This window comes from Petaurus breviceps, unplaced genomic scaffold (assembly GCF_028583685.1).
Source record: "Petaurus breviceps papuanus isolate PSGF00001 unplaced genomic scaffold, PetGlider_PUasm1.0 188, whole genome shotgun sequence".
Lineage (NCBI taxonomy): Eukaryota > Metazoa > Chordata > Mammalia > Diprotodontia > Petauridae > Petaurus > Petaurus breviceps.
The window spans coordinates 42,925,639-42,947,415 of NW_027185804.1; the positions used below are offsets into that span (position 1 = coordinate 42,925,639).

A 21,777-nucleotide genomic window follows, 5' to 3' on the forward strand; every position below is an offset into this window, starting at 1 on the left:
TTGAGGTAGGATATAGCAATGAAGCAAAGACTAACTGTAGTGGGGTGACCTTCTCCGCATGAGTGTAGTGGTCAAGAAAGGGGTGGCCCAATAGTGAGACAATAGAGATTAGGTGATAGTGGGACATGAGATAAGACACCAAAACCCAGTGATTTCTATGTGCAAACAATGTAGAAATGTTATTTACGTACATGTATACGTACATGACTCATGGAGTGGGGGCAGAGAGGTATGTGCAGTCACTGGAAGGAAAAGGAAAATGGGAAAGGTCGGGGCAAAGGTGGGGCATGCATACAGGGAAGGGAGGAAATGGTTGTGGCACAAACCTGTAATCCCTGTTGGAGAGGGAGGCTCAGGCTGGTGGATCCCTGACCTCAGGAGCTGTGAGCCACAGTGGTGCCAGAGCCAAGTGGGAGTCTCCAGTAAGGCTAGCACTACTAGAAGGAGCCATCAGAAAGAGGTATGCATTAGCCTAAGTCAGAAATGGAATTACCAAGGACGTTGGGAGATGAAGGGCCACTGTTCTTCCAGCCTGGGAAAGATAAGAAGATCCAGTCTCCAAAAGAAAAGAAAAAAATACAGGCACTGGAATGGATGGATGGATGGCCTCTGGTCTAGTTCAGCCAATGGCTCAGGATTGAGACATAGTTTACAGTGACCTTAGACAAATCATGGAAGCTCCCTGTGGCCTGTTAACACAAATTAACTTGGCCAAATGATCTCTAACACACCTTTCAGTGCTAACATTCTCAAGTTCCTCCCAGGTCTCACATCATTCTAGATCTGAGGTTCCAGGGTCTCCTCTCTGAGTTAACACCCTTCCAGCTCTGAACCCGGGGTTCATTTTGTAGCCTTTTCCAACAACCAAAGATGGCCGGATCTAAATATTACCTCACACCCATATTTTCCTGCTCTAGCCAATGAAAAAATGTTTCCAGAACACTTCCAGGGTGACTAACACTACCAATACTGATGGTTTGTTTTAGAGTTCTACGAGATTTTTTAAAATATAAAACTAGGAGGCAGTAAGGTTTTATAGTGAAGAGAGTGCTGAACCTGGAGTCAGGCAGTCTTGAGATCAAATCTTATCCCATACATCTATGTTGAGACCTTGGGCAAATCACTTAATCTCTACCTATCTAATTTTCTTTTCTATAAAATGAGGATAATGGTAACACCTACATCCCAGGGCAATTGTGAGGATTAAATTTTAAAATATATAAATGTAAAGTGTCTTGGAAACTACTGGGTGCCAGATAAATGTTATCTGTTACTATTATGATTTGCACAGCTCACCAAGGACTTTCCCGTTCAGAGAAGCAACAGGAAGCCTAGATACTTGTTCATCTCATGGCATCTTTACAAAAAAAAAAAGCATTCCTGCTGTCCCTGTGAAACTGTCTTTAAGAGGCAGGGTAAAGGTCACAAGGAAACCCAAGATTCCTAAATGGACTGATATGGGGCTACCTTAGAAAACATAACTCAGAGAGTGAGGGAAATGTCACAGCTTCCTCAGACAGACTCAGTGTGTTGGTTGGTTTTGCTGAATGCTATTCTTCTCTTTCTTTTTCAGTCTTTGTTACAAACAATGACCTTTAGGGTTGGATAGTGGGGAGGGAAAATTTGAGAAATAAAGGTGGTGGGAAAACAAAATATTTCTATAAAATAAGATTTTTTTAAGAAATGTCTCAACATTAAACGAAATTCTATTTCATTCCTAATTTGAGGTCACTAAAATCTCTTGGTCCTTCTCTCTGTATCCTTCATATTCAGATGGTATGAAAGCCATGACCCAAGGCAATGGCACCACAGTGACTGAGTTCATTCTACTGGGGTTTGCAGTTGGCCAAGAAGTGCAGTATGTCCTCTTTCTTGTGTTTCTCCTCATCTACATGACATCTCTAGTGGGAAATGTTGGCATGATTCTGCTCATCAAGTGTGATGCCCGCCTTCACACTCCCATGTATTTTTTCCTCCAAAACTTGGCTTTTGTTGACCTCTGTTACACATCTGCTATCACCCCCAAGATGCTAGTAAACTTTCTGGCCTCAGATAAATCCATATCATTCTCAGGGTGTGTGATACAATTGTATGTTTATGGTATATTTGCCACAATTGAATGTTACCTTCTGGCTGCCATGGCTGTAGATCGCTATGTGGCCATCTGTAACCCACTCCGTTATCCAATACTCATGTCCAAGAGGGCCTGCATCCAGCTGGCCACTGGATCCTATGTTATGGGTTCTCTGAATGCTACCACACACACAGGCTTTCTCTTTACATTGTCCTTCTGCAATTCCAACACCATCAATCACTTCTTTTGTGACGTTCCCCCAATCCTGGCCCTTTCCTGTTCCAATATTGATCTCAATGTCATGCTATTAATCATTTTTGTGGGCTTTAACCTGATAAGCACATTGCTGGTAGTGTTCTTTTCCTATGTTTACATCCTGGCTGCCATCTTGAGGATGTCCTCTGCTGCAGGGAGGCACAAAGCCTTCTCTACTTGTGGCTCCCACCTGACTGCTGTCACCATTTTCTATGGGACACTCTCTTACATGTATTTACAGCCTTCTTCCAGTGAATCACAAGAGAATGATAAAGTGGCCTCTGTCTTTTATGGGATCATCATACCCATGCTGAACCCCCTGATCTACAGTCTGAGAAACAAGGAGGTAAAAGAGGCCATGAAAATTCTTTTAAAATGTTCTTCCTGAGTCAGGCCTTGCCTTCCAGATAAGCAGTTCAAAGAAGCATTTAAGCAACTGGTATCTCATTTCTTTTCCTTAGCAGCTACATATTACATCAGTTCAGAGAGCAGCCCATCTCATTACTTCAATATGTTAACAAGATCTCAAATATGGAGGATATGACAAACTAGGGCTAAAATTTAAAAACATATGTAGGGATGCAGAAGTCATCTTCTTAATAGCCTTTCAAAGGTATCAACAAGAACGTAAAACCTTTAACATGATTATACTGATATGACTAATAATGATGGTGGTGATTGACACTGGTGGCGATAGTTTACATTTATTGTTAAATACTTTCATATGGAAGTGGAAGAGTCGTCACAGGGGGCGGAGCCAAGATGGCGGAGTAGAAGCAAGACCTTCCCGCGGCTCCAGCTTCCACCCTCCCCAATCCATGTAAAAAGGGGACTCTAAACAAACTTTGGAGCTGCAGAACCCACATAATGACACAGAGAAGCTAACCTCCCGCTGAGGACAGCCCGGCGGCCAGCGCAGTGCTCTGGAAGCCGAGCCCAGCCCCACTCGAGGCTTTAGCCCCAGGGCAGGCCTGACCAGCCACCAGCCGGAGGGACTCCAAATCAGCAGCAGCTGTGGCCATTTCCAGATTTATCAACACATAGACACAAAGGACAAAGTGAGAGGTCAGTACAGTCTGGACTTTGGGACCAGTAAGTGGGAGTGCGTGGCTTTTACCCCTGGGGCGAGAAACCGCTGAGATGCCAGCACAACCTGCCAGTGCCACATGGCGGCTTCAGCTCCTGGCCTGCAGAGTGTAGGGGGACCAAGCATAAGTCTGAGGGGTAATCGCTCTTGCTTTAACCTGCTTGGATCTGGATTGCAGTCTAGGGTGGAGGTCCTGGGGTGTGTGTCCAGCTTGCCAGAGCGTGTGGAGACCTCAGAGAGGGCACCCATCTAATACCTCCGGCAGCTGAGAAAACCCCAGCATTTGGGACAAAAACTCCCCTGTCTGGTGGCAGAGTCCTACTGTGGCAAAAAGCCCAAAAGTCAAATCATTGAGTGGCAAAATGAGCAGGCAGAGGAAACAAAGCAGACAGAAGATTCCAATGTTACACTCCTATTTTGGGGATAAGAAGGAGCAAGGCATGGAACAGGAGGAAAACAGTGAAGTCAGAACTCCTGCACCAAAAGCTTCAAAGGAAAATACAAGCTGGTTACAGGCCATAGAGGACCTTAAGAAGCAGAGAAGAGAAGTGGAGGAAAAATTGGGAAGAGAAATGAGAACAATGCAACAAAATTATGAAATGAGAGTCAACAGCCTGACTGAAGAAAATAATACCTTAAAAAACAGACTGACTCAAATGGCAAAGGAGGCTCAAAAAGGCAATGAGGAGAAGAATGCCTTAAAAAGTCAAATTTGCCGGATGGAAAAAGAATCTCAAAGCTCACTGAGGAGAATCATTGCTTCAGAATTAGATTGGAGCAAATGGAAGCTAATGACTTTTTATGAGAAATCAAGATGCTGTCAAACAGATCCAAACAAATGAAAGAATAGAAGGCAATGTGAAACATCTCTTGGGAAAAACCACTGACCTGGAAAATAGATCCAGGAGAGATAATTTTAAAATTATTGGACTACCTGAAAGCCATGACCAAAGTAAGAACCTAGAAAGCATCCTCCAGGAAGTTCTCAAAGAAAACTGCCCTGATGTTTTAGAATGCAAGGGCAAAATAGAGGTCGAAAGAATCCACTGATCACCTCCTGAAAAAGATCCCCAAAAAAAAAACTCCTAGGAATATTATAGCAAGGTTCTGATATTCCCAGATTAAGGAGAGAATATTACAAGCAGCCAGGAAGAAGCAATTTGAATATTGTGGAAACACAATCAGGATAACCCAGGATCTGGCAGCTTCTACACTGAGGGATTGAAGGGCTTGGAAGGTGATATTCTGGAGGTCAAGGGAGCTGGGATTAAGACCAAGAGTCACCTACCCAGCAAAACTGAGTATCATGTTTCAGGGGAAAATATGGTCATTCAGTGGAATACAGGACTTTCAGGCATTCTTGCTGAAAAAAACAGAGTTGAATAGAAAATTTGACATTCAGATACAAGAAGCAAGAGAAGCATGAGAAGGTAAACAGGGAAAAGAAATCATAAGGAACTTATCAAAGTTGAACTATTAACATTCCTACATGGAAAAACAATAATTGTAACTTATGAAATTTTCTCAGTAGTTGAAGGGATTAGAAATATATATATATTTATATATATATATTTATATATGTCTTTATATGAGGGTATCCGGGCATATGAATACATATGTGAATGTGTGTATATACGTTTACAGGTATACATAGATAGAGGGCATGGGACCAATTGAACAGGAAGGGATGATATTTAAAAGGTGAAATTGAGAGGTGAGAGAAGTATAATGAGAGGAGATGGGGAGAGACAGATTGGGGCAAACTATCTCATACAGAAGAGGCAGGGGGAAATGGTTGCAATGGAGGGGAAGAATAGGAGGGCAGAAGGGAATGGGTCAACCTTATTCCTATTGAATCTGGCTTGAGGAGGGAGGGAAATACACACTAAATAGGGGATCTCACCCTCCAGGAGAATGGGGGGGAAGGGGATGAGAGGGGGGATGATGGAAGGGAGAGCAGGAAGGGATAGCAGGCTCGGGGGGAGGGAAGTTGGAAGCACCCACTTTTGAAAAGGGACAGGATCAAAGTAGAGAATAGAACGGGTGGGAGGGAAATGTAGTCAGTCTTTTACAATATATCTACTATGTTATTGTTTTGCATTAGCCGCACATGTACAACCTATACTGAACTGCTTGTCTCCCCAGTGGGGGTGGGTGGCAGGGGGGGAAGGGAATGAATCTGGGATTGAAAGTTTTAAAATCAAATATTCAAATGTGTGTGTGTGTGTGTGTGTGTGTGTGTGTATATATACTATTATTAATTCCATCTTACATGTAATTAAGAAATGGGATGTACAAGCACTGAGGCATAGAGATCCACTGGAAAAGTCGAAACGAGTATGGGAGAAAATATGGGAGAGAGCAGATTGGAGGTGGGGATATCCTGTGGGACTGCTATTTTGGGGAGATGGGTGGGGGAAAAACTGGGAGAAAATTTGTAACTCAAAATCTGGTGGAAACAAATTATGTAAATCAGAAGTTAATAAAGCATTTTAAAAAAAGGAAGTGGAAGAGTAGTAAGAACCTGTAATTTCATTTATTTGGAGGGGTTTATGCAATAAAATATTTCCATTGATTTCCATTTATGTATTCTAGACCTTGGCAACCCAACACTCAGCTGTGACTTACAGTGTTGGAGAATGACTTGGTAGGTGCTGAGAGGTCCAGCCTTGCCCATGGTCACACAACTAGAATGTGGAAGATGGATGACTTGAACCCAGGCCTTCTTGACTCCAAGGCCATATGTCACTTTGGATCTAATTAGATATTCATAATAACCCTGTGAGGAAGGTAATAGAATATTGTTTTCCCTATCTTATAGGTAAGGAAATTGAGTCTGAGAGAGCTATGGATTCATGGAAAATTAAGTCTGGCAGAAATCTTAGTGATTTTCTAGTTTAACCTTCTCATTTAACAAAGAAGGAAATTTGTGTCTAAAGATTTCATAGGACCTATCGAAAGTGACACATTCATTTAAACAAGAAACTACAAAAATTCACATGATGCCAAAACACTATCAGAATTTCCAGTTATTATTAATAGGTAGCCCTCCAAATTAACATGTATGCGAATGATCATGCATGTATTTATGTATATTAAGAGCCTCCAAGGTAATATTCTGGAAGCAAATGCCTGACCATGTCACTTACCTCTTCCATGAACTGAGTGGCTCCTTACTACCTCTATAATAAAAGCTAAACCTTTCTGTAAGGCATTTAAAACCCTTTACAGCCTGCTTCAAATTACCTGTCTAGGTATATTAAACCTTAGCTCCCTTACATACTTTGTGATTCAGCCAGACTGTCCTTTTTGCCATTCATCACATATGACCTTCCATGCCTCCTTGGATAAACTGGTATCTTACATCACTCAACTGGAAAGCTCACTTATATATATTTGAATTGCTATAAATACTGCAATTTATATATTCCATATTATATATAATAAATTAATTTACTCATTATTCATTTTTTGTAATGTCCATATGTGTAATCAGCATATTGTATGAAGGGGCTAAGTTGAAAACTGTAAACTAAGGGCTACTTTCTCCCTCAATCAGGAAATCATCTTCTGTTCTCAACCTATGGTCCCTTAGTGCAGTGATTTTCCTTAATCCAGGGTTGACCATGTCTCCCCTACTCAGTAAAGTCCAATGGATTCAGATTATTGAAGATTGAAATATGAACTAATTTGGGGGCATTTAAAGATCATCACAGCCAGAACTATTCTGATCTTTTTTTCCTATTACTCCTCCCCCTGCACTCTATGTCTAGCCATATGAGCCTAATTCTTTTGCTTCCCTCATGATGCTCCCTCCCATTTCCAGTCCTTTCCATTGGCTGCCTCCTAGTTTGGAATGTTCTCTCTCCTCCCTCTGACACTTGGGTTCTCTGGCTTTCTTCAGGTCTTAACTCAAGTCTCATCTTCTGTGGGAGGATTTTCCCAGTCTCCCCAGATGCTGATGTCTCCTTTTCTTTGATTAAGGTTACTTTCAATCTACTCCATGTGGATCTTGTGTGTACTTATTGATAATACAAGTATCATTTCCCTTTTACCTTGAGTTTTTCCTTTTCCTTTACATCTCTTACTAATTAGCACACACTGGAAGCTTACTAAATGATTAGAGAATTATTCATTTGTCAGTTGGACATTTTCAACTAGATATGCAATATGCGTCTGCAACACACTTCCCTCTTTCTGTCAAGGACACCACCTCCCTTCCATTCTCTAAGTTTCACAGCCACATTGTTGTAGATCTCATCCCCTAATTCTACATCATCTCCTGTCTTCAGCAATCAGGGGCCAAATCATGTAGTTCTGACTTCTATAAAATGTTTCACATCTGTTCCTTCCTCACTGATGACATGGGCAGCACCTACATTCAAACCTGAATCACTTCTCCCTTGGAACACTGCCATGGCCTTACATTTGCTCTGCTAGCCTCAAGCATCCCCTGATTCCAATTCATCTTACTCAGCTGCCAAAATGATTTAGTTTGCTGTGCAGAGAATAAGAGTGAACCGAGACCTGGGTTGAACGTAAATTTAGGTGTGGATTTATTGATGAAGCGCTTAATTGCCTGGAGTACAAACTCAAATCAGGCAGCCCCAAATTGGGGTACATGCAGTGTTTATTGAAGGTAAAACCACAATTTTTGGAGAGGAACAAAATTGGAGAGGAACTAGTATACGCAATGATGCACAAAAGCCAAGTATTGCCATTGATTAGATCTATAACTCAGGGCTAATGATGCAAGGGGAAAAGGGTGCAACTTTTCCTGGAAAGGGGTCCCACCCAGAACAGGGTGGAGGGTGCAGGGTAAAAGGTCACTGGGTAATGGGGACAGGCTAGGGGTTACGTTCTGGGTAAAGGGTGGAGGATTTTGGATGATGGGGACTGGCTAGGGTCATGTTATGGGTACAGGGTGTGGGTACCCTGCTTGGTCAGAAGGAACAGAACAGGGTGGTCTCTTCTTAAGATAAACTAGTGGCATAACTCCGGAACTACACCTTGGGCAATACTCAAAACTATGCCTTAAGTTGTTTCAAGCTATTACAGGGTATAGGATAGAGACAAAGACAAATATATAAAGGGGATTAATGGTGGGCTTCAAATCAGGAGATGGGTGATTTGGGTTTGGGCACAACAAGCTTAGGTATATGTTTTGCCATATTACTGCCCTACTCAACAAAACCCCAAAGCTTTTTGTTGCCTCTGTGAGATGAGTGACTGCTGTAGTGTGGGAAAAATAGGGAGATCCAGGCTGCAAAAGAAAAGAAAAAGAGGCACTGGATTGGAAGTTAGGATGCCTGGCCTCTAGTCTAGTTCTGCCAATGGCACAGAGTTGGGGAAAGTTTAGAGTGCCCTTAGACAAATCACTGAAGCTCCTGTGGCCCCTGTTTTCTCATCTGTTAATGCAAAGAGACTTGGCTAAATGATCTCCAACATACCTTTCAATTCTGACATTTTGAAGTTCCTCCCAGGAATTTCATTCTAAGTTTGAGGGTCCAGCATCCCTTCACTCAGAGCCAAGACAACCTGTCCTAAGTACCCTTCTAGTTCTGACCCTCGTGTTTGTTTTCCAGCTCTAACAACCAATGGTTCCCTGGATCTCAATATCCCTCCATACTTAACTTTTCCTACTCTAGCCAATGGAAAAAATGTCACCAGAGCATCTCCAGGATGACCAGCACTACAAACACTGATGGTTTGTTTTAGAATTCTATGAGATTTTTTTTAGCATCAAACAAAACAGGGGGAGCTAGGTGGTATAGGGAAGAGTGCTGAAGCTGGAATCAGGAGGTCTTGAGTTCAAAACTTGTATCATATATCCATGTGACACCTTCGGAGAATCACTCAATTGCTTTCCTAATTTCTTTTTCTAAAATAGGAAGAAAATGGAAACACCAACATACTAGGGCAATTGTGAGGAATAAACTTTATAACACCTAAAGGAAAAGTGTCTTGCAAACTTTATGGTGCCAGATATATGTTATCTGTTACTATTATGGTTTGCACAGCTCACCAAGGCTTTCAATCTTCAGAAAAGCACCAGGGAGACTAGATACTTATTAATCCCTTGTTATCATTGCTGAGAAAAAAAAACATGCCTGGTCTCCTTGGGAACCTGTCTTTAAGAGCCAGGTTAAAAGTCACTAGGAAAGCCTGATTCCTAAACTGCCTCATGTGGAGTAACCATAGAAAACAACTCAGAAAGTGAGAAAATGTCAGAGCATCCTCTGACAGACTTGGTGTGTTGGTTGGATTTGCTGAACACTTTTCTTCTCTTTATCAGTCGTAGGGTGACATGGCCCCTTGGGTGGGGTAATTGGAATGTATAAATTGAGAAATAAAGGTGATATGAAAATAAAATATTCCAACAAAATAAGACCCAACATTAAACCACACTCTATTTCATTTCTAATTTGAGGTCACTAAAATTTCTTGGTCCTTCTCTCTGAATCCTTAATTTTCAGATGATATGAAAGCCATGCTCCAAGGCAATGGCACCACAGTGACTGAGTTCATTCTACTGGGCTTTGCAGTTGGCCCAGAAGTGCAGTACTTCCTCTTCCTTGTGTTTCTCCTCATCTACAGGACATCTCTAGTGGGCAATGTTGGCATGATTCTGCTCAGCAAGTGTGATGCCCGCCTTCACACTCCCATGTATTTTTTCCTCCAAAACTTGGCTTTTGTTGACCTCTGTTACACATCTACTATCACTCCCAAGATGTTAGTAAACTTCCTGGTCTCAGATAAATCCATCTCATTCTCAGGGTGTGTGACACAATTATATGTTTATGGTATATTTGCCACAACTGAAAGTTACCTTCTGGCCATCATGGCTGTAGATCGTTATGTGGCCATCAGCAACCCACTCCATTATCCAACAGTCATGTCCCAGAGGGCCTGCATCCAACTGGTCACTAGTTGCTATGTTGTGGGTTCCCTGACTGCTGCCATACACGCAGGATTTACCTTTACACTGTCCTTCTGCAATTCCAACACCATCAATCACTTCTTCTGTGATGCGCCCCCAATCCTGGCCCTTTCCTGTTCTAATATTGATCTCAATGTCATGTTGTTAATAATTTTTGTGGGATTTAACATAATAAGCACATTGCTGGTAGTGTTCTTTTCCTATGTTTACATCCTGGCTGCCATCTTGAGGATGTCCTCTGCTGCAGGGAGGCACAAAGCCTTCTCTACTTGTGGCTCCCACCTGACTGCTGTCGCCATTTTCTATGGGACACTCTCTTACATGTATTTACAGCCTTCATCGAGTGAGTCACAAGAGAATGATAAAGTGGCCTCTGTATTTTATGGGATCATCATACCCATGCTGAACCCCCTGATCTACAGTTTGAGAAACAAAGAGGTAAAAGAGGCCGTGAAAGTTCTTGTAAAACGTTCTTCATGAGTCAGGCTTTACTGTATTTCAGAAAAGCATTCAAACAAATGATGTCTCATTTCTTTTTTTAACAGCTACATATTAGATCAGTTCAGAGAGCAGCCCATCTCATAGCTTCAATATGTTAACAACATCTCAAATATGGGGGATATGACAAAATAAGGTTAAAATTTAAGAACATATGTAGGGCTGCTGAAGTCATCTTCTCAATAGCCTTTCGAAGTTTTCAACAAGAACTCAACATCTTTAACATGATTATAGTTATTTGACTAATAATGATGGTGGTGATTGGCACTGGTGGTGATAGTTTACATTTATTATTAAATACTTTCATATGCAAGTGGGGAAGAGTAGTCAGAACCTGTAATTTCATTGATTTGGAGAGGTTTGTACATGAAAATACTTCCGCTGATTTCCAGTTATATATATATATATATATATATATATATATATATATATATATATATAAAGTGGCAACCCAACACTCAGCAGTGACCTACAGTGTTGGAGAATAAGTTGGTAGGTGCTGAGAGGTTGAATCTTGCCCATGGTCACAAAACTAGAATGTGGGAGATGGAAGACTTGAACCCAGGCCTTCTTGACTCCAAGGCCACATGTCACTTTGGATCTAATTAGATCTTCATAATAACCTTATGTTATTATGAAAATAATAGGTAATATAATATTATGAAGATAATGTAGGTAATATAATATTGTTTTCCCTATCTTACAGGTAAGGAAATTGAGGCTAAAAGAGCTATGGATTCAAGGAAATTAAGTCTGGCAGAAATCTTAGTGATGTTCTAGTCCATTTTACAAAGAAGGAAATTTTGGTCTAAAGATGTCCTAGGACCTTCCCAAAGGCACACATCCCTTTAGTAGCAGTAGAGAGTGTGACAAACAAAATCCAGGGCAAACAAGAAACTACAAATATTCCCATGATGCCAAGTCACTATCACAATTTCCAGTTATTATAAATAAGTAGCCCTTCAAATTAACATATATGTGAATGTGTGTGCCTGTATTTATGAATGCTCAGAGCCTCCAAGGTAATATCCAAAGACCTGATCATTTCACTTCCTCTATGAACTGAGTGGTTCCCTATCCCTTCTATTATAAAATCAAAACCCTTCTGTTAGGCATCTAAAATCTTTTTCAAATGGCTTGAAACTCTTAAATTTACTTATTTATTTGTTTCTTTGTTTGTTTACACCTTTATTGTACATTACTTCCCTTTATATGCTTTATTATTCAGCCAGACTCTCCTTTTTGCTGTTCACCACATATGACCTTCCATGCTTCCTTGCATAAACTGGAATCTTACAACACTCAACTGGAAAGCTCATTTATTCTTGTATATATTTGAAATGATATAACTACTTTATGCTTTACCTATTGTACATAATAAATGTATTTACTCATTATTCATTATTTGTAATGTCCATATGTGTAATCAGCATATGGTATGAAGGGGCTGGGCTGAAAACTGTAAACTAAGGGCTACTTTCTCCCTCAATCAGGAAATCATCTTCTGTTCTCAACCTTTAGTACCTTAGTGCAGTGATTTTCCTTAATCCAGGGTTGACCATGTCTCCCCTACTCAGTAAAGTCCAATGGATTCAGATTATTGAAGATTGAAATATGAACTAATTTGGGGGAATTTAGAGCTCATCACAGACAGGACTATTCTGATCTTTGTTTCCTATTACTCCTCCCCCTGCACTCCCATGTCTAGCCATATGAGCCTACTTCTTTTGCTTCCCTCATGATGCTCCCTCCCATTTCCAGTCCTTTGCATTGGCTGCCTCCCAGTTTGGAATGTTCTCTCTCTTCCCTCTGACTCTTGGGTTCCCTGGCTTTCTTCAGGTCTTAACTCAAGTCTCATCTTCTGTGGCAGGATTTTCCCAGTCTTCCCAGATGCTGATGTCTCCTTTTCTAAGGTTACTTTCAACCTACTCTGTGTGGATCTTGTGTCTACTTATTGATAATATGAGTATCATCTCCCTTTTACCTTGAGTTTTTCCTTTTCCTTTACATCTCTTACTAATTAGCACACACTGGAAGCTTACTAAATGATTAGAGAATTATTCATTTGTCAGTTGGACATTTTCAACTAGATATGCAATATGCCTCTGCAACACACTTCCCTCTTTCTGTCAAGGACACCACCTCCATTCTCTAAGTTTCACAGCCACATTGTTGTAAATCTCATCTCCTAATTTCACATCATCTCCTATCTTTGGCAATGAGGGGCCAAATCATGCAGTTCCTACTTCTATAACATGTTTCACATCTGTCCCTTCCTCACTGCTGACATGGGCAGCACCTAAATTCAAGACCAGATCACCTCTCCCTTGGTAGACTGCCATGGCCTTACATTTGCTGGGCTTGCTTCAAGCTTCTCTTGACTCCTATTCCTCCTAGTCAGCTGCCAAAGTGATTTTCCTTAATTACACATTTCACCATATCGTGTCCCATACAACAAAACCCAGGAGCTTTTTGTTGCCTCTGTGATAAAATGTGAACTGCGTGACTGGGCCTTACAAGCCCTATTCAGCTTGGCTCCTAGCTGCTTTTCTACACTTACTAACACAGTGCTACCCTTGACACAAACAGCTGTGACTTTCTTGCTGTTCCACGCATCACACACAGCATCTCATGTTCCGTTTCTGTGCATTCCCGCTGTTCATGTCTCATGCCTGAAATGCTCTCCCTCCTCATCTCTACCTTGAAGATTCCCCTCCTCCCTTCAAGAGTCTACTCAAGAACTCCAAAAAGCCTTTTCTGGGTCATCCTCCCACCCCTCCCCTGTGATTAGTGTCCTCCTAGACATCGTAATTTCTATGTATACATTTGACTAAATACACATATTTCCTAGAGAAGTCAAAATCCTTGAGAGCAGGGTTGATTTACTTTATGAATTTGTATCCCAAGGGCCTAGAAGAGGGCTTGGTCCTCAGAAAATGCTCAATAATTATTTTTGGATTAGCTAATTGACAGATTATCCATTGCCCAATTTTAATAACACAAGGCTAATTTCATACCATTTAAAATATCCCAGAGTCATGAAGAACACATATTTCCCCCATTCAATAGAGAGAGGGCAAGATAAATGGGCAGACACAAAAAGGGTGAGGGAGGGAAGAGAGAGAGAAAGTGCCCGATTTGAGGTGAGTATGAGGGTGTGTATCATTCTTTTAAAAATAATAATACCTATAATACATTAATTATTTATGGAGTGCTTTAAGATTCACGAAACACTTGATGTTACATCATTTGGTCCTCACAATAATATTGATGGGATGGGAGCAGTTATTATCCTCATTTTACAGACAAGGAAACTAAGGCTGAGGTTAGATGACTCATCACAGCTAACAAGGGTCTGACATAGTTTTTGAGCTCATCCATCCTGCCCCAAGTTCTGAGCTCTCTCCACTGTGTTTCACCAGACTTAGACTCAACTGAGTGCTATTTAAACCTTGACTTTCTTGAATGACACACAGAAGATACTTATTGAACACCTATTAATGGAGTGATTGATGATTTACTAGTTATATGAGCATAATGGAATTATAAAGTAACAAGTAACAGCAAGAGCAGGGGCTGGCCCTCAGAGATATGCAGTTATATACTTTGCAAACTTTAAAATAACCAAGAAATGCAGTTGATAATCACTACTGGAAAATTCCCAAGAAACTGGAAAACAACAGCCCTCCTGGGAAGTTAGAAGGAGAGTAGCTAACAATCCCTCCTTCTCATGATCTTTCCTTATCCTCTGGGCCAAGTAATGCCCAGGAGAGCAGGTCCCTATGATGAGTAGCTGGTATATATGTGCCCACATCTGGAGCCCTTGGAGAAATGTCACCTTGGGACTCCAGGGAGCCTACACCTAATGGGAGAAGGAGAACGTGGAGAAGGATTACTTCCCCCAAAGCCAGTCTCTCATTATCACCAGTAAATTGCATGTGTCTCAGAAACTGTCTTAGAGAAGAAGCAGCAGGATCAGGGTCAGAGAGACAGAGGGGCTGTTTCTGAGGATGGACACTCCCAGCAAAGCCACAGTGAAAAGGGAGAGAGTGCTTGGGGAAGGTAGGACATCTAACCTGCAGTTACTGAATGACCTTCAGTACAAAGGACAGATCACCCACTGGGATTAAGGTTTAGAACTTCAGTGACCTCAAAGATCATCAAGCCTTTCCCCTCATTTCTGGGGAAGAAATACCTAGCATTCTGATAGCACCTTATGGTCTTTAAAGCAATTCACAGACATTATCTCATAACAACCCTGGGAGGGAGGCACCATCATTCTTCTCATTTTACAGATGAGGAAACTGAGGCCAAGGGAGGTTAAATAACTTACCCAGATTCAAACAATAAGTGTCTGAGGCAGTATTTGAACTCAAAACTTCCTGAAATTAAAGCCAATACTCAATCCACTCTACCACCTAGATTTCTACAGGAAATGATACACAAGGAGTTTATCAATCAATTCATGTCACTCGCTATGTACTGAGCCACATGGGAAGGCTGTCCTTGATTGACCCTGAAGTTCCTTCCTGCTCTTAATTAACTCTCCTGTGTTCTAGTCCATGCATGGCCTGGTGCTCAGGACTTGAGACACAAGGAGAGAAAGCACATCATCCTCTGACTCAAGATAGGTGTCTTCTCTTTACTGGGGAGGGGAAAATATATGCCATTTACTGAGTATAAATGTATAGAAGTAGTGAGTGATGGGAGGCAAAGGAGACATAGAGAGGGAGGAAGGGAGGAAAGAGAAGAGAGACAGAGACAAAGAAAATGAACAAAAGAGAGGAAACCCTAGTAAAAATTGAGGATAAAAATGCTTTCAGCTGTGAATTTCAGAGAAGGCTGCCTCTCCAGAAGATGGAGGGGCCTAATAAAGGCCTTGAAGAAACAATAAGGAATATGAAAGATAAGATAAGGAAGTAGGGCACTCAAGGAAGAAGCTTGTTCATATGGAGGACAGATGAGGCAGCCTTATTTGGAGGGGAGCTGGAAGTCCAGTTTGGTGGGAATGTAAAGTGTGTGAAGAAGAATGAGAAATGAATCTTAGAAGGATGTTAAAACCAGGTTCCTAGATACCCAATGAGAGAATTTCCTTTTATATATACTATCAGAGGAAATGGGGAGCTATTCAATATTCTGGAGATGGACAAAGGTCTTCTGTGCCTGACGCAGGATGTTTTGGAACTTTGTGAAGGATGGATGAATATGGAAGATAATGGAAAGACAGAAAATCATTAGGAGGAAACTTAACAGCCCAGACCGAGGGTCATGAAGGCCTGAATTCTCAGGGTGGCTATGAGCCTAAAAATTACAGGATGGAGTCAACAGTTGTTTACGGGAAAAATACATAGAGCCTGGCAACTTATTGTGTGTGATTAATGAGGGAATGAGGAGAATCGAATGACTCAGATTTTGAGCCTTGGGCAATGGAGGTTATTGAGAAGCCACCAAAAGAACCAGGTAAGTTAGGAGGAGGGACAGGTCTGATGGGAGGCAGAAATAAGAGGGATTCAAACTTTCCTTTGACAAGTCACTAACTAAGCTCTCTGATCTTTCACCTGGGGCAAAAAGAGGTAGGGGATGGAAATGAAGCAAAGACTAGCTGTAGCTGGGTGAGGTTCTCACCATGAGTATAGCGGCCAAGACAGGGGTGGGCTAATGGTGAGACAATAGGATGAGGTGAGAGTGGGGCATCACATAAAACACAAGGACTCAGAGATTCATATGGCAAACACTGTAGAAATGTAGCTTATGTGAAGGTGTATGTGCGTGTCTTAGGGAATGTGGGCAGAGAGATATGTGCAGCCCCTGGGAAGAAAAGGAGCATGGGGAAGAAGAGGACACAGGTGGGGCATGGGAAGAGTGAGGGAGGGAGGGAGATGATTGTGGCACAAAGCTGTAGTCCCTGTTTTCGTGGGAGGCTGACATTTATGGATCTCTTGAGCTCAGGAGCTGTGAGCCACAGTGGTGCTAGAGTCAAGTGTGTGTCTCCTCTAAGGCTGGCACTCCTAGAAGGAGCCATGAGGGGCAGTGGCCTACCAGGCTGCAAGAAGAGGTATGGCCAACCCAAGTGAGAAATGGAGTTACCAGGGACATTGGGATATGAGTGACTGCTGTAGTGTGGGAAAGATAGGGAGACAGGCTGCAAAAGAAAAGAAAAAGAGGCACTGGATAGGAAGTAAGGATGCCTGGCCTCTAGTCTAGTTCTGCCAATGGCTCAGAGTTGGGTTTAGAGTGACCTTAGACAAATAATTGAAGCTTCTGTGGCCCCTGTTTTCTCATGTGGTCACACAAAAAGACTTGGCTAAATGATCTGTAACATACCTTTCAGTTCTGACATTTTGAAGTTCCTCCCAGGTCTCACATCATCCTAGGTTCCAGGATGCAGCATCCCTTTATTCAAAGCTAATACTGCCTGTCCTAAGGACCCCTCCAGCTCTGCCCTGGGCTCATTTTCCAACTCTAACAACAAATGATTCCCTGGATCTCAATATCCTTCCATACTCATCTTTTCCTACTCTAGCCAATGGAAAAATGTCACCAGAGCATCTCCAGGATGACCAGCACTACCAATACTGATAGTTTTTTTTAAAGTTCTATGAGATTTTTTAACATCAAACAAAAAAGGAGAAGCTACAGGTTAAAGTGAAGAGAGTGCTGAACCTGGAATCAGGCAGTCTTGAGTACAAATCTTTTCTCATATATCTGTGTGAGACCTTGGGCAAATCACTTAATCTCCACTTCCCTGAACTATTCTTCCAAATTATGAGGAAAATGGTAACACCAAAATACAAGGGAAATTGTGAAGATTAAACTTTATAATGACTTAAAAGTAAACTTTATGGTGCCAGATAAATGTTATCTGATACTATTGTGATTTGCACAACCAAGCAAGGGCTGTCCCCTTCAGAGAAGCACCAGGTAGAGTAGACACTTCTTCATGCTGTCATTGCTGAAGGAAAACATGCCTGGTCTCCTTGTGAGACAGTCTTTATGAGTCAGGTTCAAAGTCACAAGGAAACCCAAGATTATTAAACTTCCTAATATGGGACGACCTTAGAAAACATAACTCAGAGGGTGAGAATATATCAGAACATCTCAGACAGGCTTAGTGTGTTGGTTGGATTTGCTGAACAATTTTCTTCTCTTTATCAGTCTTAGGGTGACAAGGATTGGCTCCTTGAGTCTGGTAATTGGAAGGGATAAACTGAGACATAAAGTCAAGGTGAAAACAAAATATTTCAATAAAATAAGACCTAACATTAAACTAAATTCTATTTCCTTCCTAATTTGAGGTCACTAAAATCTCTTGGTCCTTCTCTCTATATACTTCATTTTCAGATGATATGAAAGCCATGATCCAAGGCAATGGCACCACAGTGACTGAGTTCATTCTACTGGGGTTTGCAGTTGGCCCAGAAGTGCAGTACTTCCTCTTTCTTGTGTTTCTCCTCATCTACATAACATCTCTAGTGGGCAATGTTGGTATGATTCTGCTCATCAAGTGTGATGCCCGCCTTCACACTCCCATGTATTTTTTCCTCCAACACTTGGCTTTTGCTGACATCTGTTACACATCTGCTATCACTCCCAAGATGCTAGTAAACTTCCTGGTCTCAGATAAATCCATCTCATTCTCAGGGTGTGTGATACAATTATATCTTTATGGCACATTTGCCACAATTGAATGCTACCTTCTGGCTGCCATGGCTGTAGATCGCTATGTGGCCATCTGTACCCCACTCCATTATCCAATAGTCATGTCCCAGAGGACTTGCATCCAGCTGGTCACTAGTTGCTATGTTATGGGTTCCCTGAATGCCGCCATACATGCAGGATTTACCTTTACACTGTCCTTCTGCAATTCCAATACCATCAATCACTTCTTTTGTGATGGGCCCCCAATTCTGGCCCTTTCCTGTTCTAATATTGATCTCAATGTCATGTTGTTTATCATTTTTGTGGGTTTTAACCTGATAAGCACATTGCTTGTTGTATTCTTCTCTTATGTTTACATCCTGGCTGCCATCTTGAGGATGCCATCTACAGAAAGGAGGCACAAAGCTTTCTCTACTTGTGGCTCCCACCTGACTGCTGTCACGATTTTATATGGGACACTCTCTTACATGTATTTACAGCCTTCTTCCAGTGAGTCACAAGAGAATGATAAAGTGGCCTCTGTGTTTTATGGGATCATCATACCCATGCTGAACCCCCTGATCTACAGTCTGAGAAACAAGGAGGTAAAAGAGGCCGTGAGAGCTCTTGTAAAACATTCTTCATGAGGCAGGCCTTGCATTCCAGTACAGTAGTTCAAAGGAGCATTCCAGCAACTGATGTCTCATTTCTTTTCTTTAACAGCTACATATTAGATCAGTTCAGAGAGCAGCCCATCACATTGCTTCAATATGTTAACAAGATCTCAAATATGGGGGATATGACAAACTAGGGCTAAAATTTAAAAACATATATAAGACTGCAGAAGTCATCTTCTTAATAGCCTTTCAAAGGTATCAACAAGAAGTTAACACCTTTAACATGATTATACTGATATGATTAATAATGATGGTGGTAATTGGCACTGGTGGTGATAGTTTACATTTTTTATTAAATACTTTCATATGCAAGTGGAGAAGAGTAGTCAGAAGCTATAATTTCATTGATTTGGAGAGGTTTGTGCAAGAAAATACTTCGATTGATTTCCATTTATGTATTCTAGACCTAGACCTAGACCTTGGCAACCGAACACTCAGCTGTGGCTTACAGTTTGGGAGAATGACTTGGTAGGTGCTAAGATGTCAAGTCTTGCCCATGGTCACAAAACTGGAATGTGGGAGATGGATGACTTGAACCCAGAACTTCTTGACTCCAAGGCCATATGTCACTTTGGAACTAATTAGGTCTTCATCATAACCCTATGGAGTAGGTAATGCAATATTGTTTCCCCTATCTCACAGTCAAGGAAATTAAGTCTGAGAGAGCTATGGGTTCACAGAAAACTAAGTGTGGCAGAAATCTTAGTGATTTTCTAGTCCCACCTTCTCATTTTACAAAGAAGGAAATTTAAGTGGAAAGATGTCATAGGACCTGCCCAATACACATAGGATGTGCCCAATGCACATCCATTTAGTAGCAATAGAGATTCTCACAATCAAAATCCAAGGCAAACAAGAAACTAGAAAATTTCCCATGATGCCAAGTCGATATCAGAATTTCCAGTTACTATAAATAGGTAGTCCTTCAAATTAACATATGCATGAATGTGTGTGCATGTGTTTAAGTATATTCAGAGCCCCCCAGGTAATATTCTGGAAGCAAAGGTCTAACCATGTCTCTTTCCTCCTCCATAATGACAGTGGCTCCCTATCACATAAAATCAAAACCCTTCTGCTGGACATTTAAAACCCTTTGCAACCTGCTTGAAACTATCTTTCCAGCTTTATTGTACATTACTTCCCTTTACATACATTATGATTCAGCCAGACTTTCCTTTTTGCTGTTCATCACATATGACCTTCCATGCCTCCTTGGATAAACTGGTATCTTACATCACTCAACTGGAAGGTTTCCTTATTCTTGTATATATTTGAATTGATATGACTATTTTAATTTGTGTTTCACATATTGCACATAATAAATGGATTTAATCTTTACTCATTTATAATTTTTATGTGTGTAACCAGTATATGGTATGAAGGGGCTAAGCTGAAAACTGTAAACTAAGAGCTACTTTCTCCCTCAACATAAATCAGAAAATCAACTTCTGTTCTCAACCTGTGGGAATCTAGTCCACTGATTTTCCTAAAGTACAGGGTTTACCATATTATTATTGCCCTTCTCAACAAAACCCAGGAGCTTTTTATTGCCTCTATAATAAAATATAAACTATATGATTTGATCATGGGTAGCTATTGGATGTTCTAGAGAAGGACAGGGACATTGTTTGCCTGAGGTAGGATATTCTGGAAACTTTGTGAAGGATGGTTGAATAAGGAAGACAACAGAAAGAGAGAAAATCATTAGGAGGAAACTTAGCAGACCAGACCCAGGGTCATGAAGGCCTGAATTTTCAGGGTGTACTAAAAATTACAGGATGGAAGCAAGAGTTATTTATAGGAAAAATTGATAGAGGCTGGCAACTTATTAGATGTGACTGATTAGGGAAGGGGAAAAGTCAAAAGACTCAGATTTTGAGCCTGGGGGATGGACTACAATTGAGAAGCCACCAAAAGGACTAGATAAGTTGGGAGGAGGCACAGGTCTGATGAGAGGCAGAAACAACAGGGATTCAAACTTTCCTTTGACAACTCACTAAATAAACTCTCTGAACTTTCACCTGGGGAAAAAAAGAGGTAGGGGATGGCAATGAAGCAAAGACTAGCTGTAGCAGGGTGAGATTCTCACCATGGGTATAATGGCCAAGAGAGGGGTGGGCCAATGGTGAGACAATAGGGTGAGGTGAGAGTGGGACATCAGGTAAGACACAAAACCCCAGTAATTTCTATGGCAAACACTGTAGAAATGTGGCTTATGTGAAGGTGTATGTGCGTGATTTAAGGAATGGGGGCAGAGAGGTATGTGCAGCCCATGGGAAGAAAAGGAGCATGGGGAAGATGAGGGCACAGGTGGGGCATGGGCAGAGGGAGGGAGGGAGATGATTGTGGCACAAAGCTGTAGTCCCTGTTTTCAGGGGAGGCCGAAGTTTATGGATCCTTGAGTGCAGGAGCTGTGAGCCACAGTGGTGCTACAGTCAAGTGTGTGTCCCCTTTAAGGCTACCACTCCTAGAAGGAGCCATGAGGGGCAGTGGACCACCAGGCTGCAGGAAGAGGTATGGCCAACCCAAGTCAGAAATGGAGTTACCAGGGACATTGAGAGATGAGTGACTGCTGTAGTGTGGGAAAGATAGGGAGACAGGCTGCAAA

The 21,777-nt window shown here is 41.5% G+C and overlaps 3 protein-coding genes across 3 annotated transcripts; all 3 read left to right on the top strand.

Moving 5' to 3' along the window:
* The first annotated feature begins 1,787 nt into the window (after window positions 1–1,787).
* LOC138163645 (putative olfactory receptor 5AK3) lies at window positions 1,788–2,717 on the top strand. The gene has a single exon (XM_069091078.1). The coding sequence runs from the start codon at window positions 1,788–1,790 to the stop codon at window positions 2,715–2,717; it is 930 nt and encodes a 309-aa protein (XP_068947179.1).
* A 7,189-nt stretch (window positions 2,718–9,906) lies between these two features.
* Window positions 9,907–10,836, top strand: LOC138163647 (putative olfactory receptor 5AK3). The gene has a single exon (XM_069091079.1). It carries the CDS (start codon window positions 9,907–9,909, stop codon window positions 10,834–10,836), a length of 930 nt encoding a protein of 309 aa, XP_068947180.1.
* A 7,373-nt stretch (window positions 10,837–18,209) lies between these two features.
* LOC138163648 (putative olfactory receptor 5AK3) lies at window positions 18,210–19,139 on the top strand. Its single transcript, XM_069091080.1, has one exon. It carries the CDS (start codon window positions 18,210–18,212, stop codon window positions 19,137–19,139), a length of 930 nt encoding a protein of 309 aa, XP_068947181.1.
* Window positions 19,140–21,777: the final 2,638 nt, after the last annotated feature.

Excerpts from the sequence above, each read along its gene's own strand:
- LOC138163645 (XM_069091078.1), top strand. The coding sequence starts at position 1,788 with ATGACCCAAGGCAATGGCACCACAGTGACTGAGTTCATTCTACTGGGG.
- LOC138163648 (XM_069091080.1), top strand. The coding sequence starts at position 18,210 with ATGATCCAAGGCAATGGCACCACAGTGACTGAGTTCATTCTACTGGGG.
- LOC138163647 (XM_069091079.1), top strand. The coding sequence starts at position 9,907 with ATGCTCCAAGGCAATGGCACCACAGTGACTGAGTTCATTCTACTGGGC.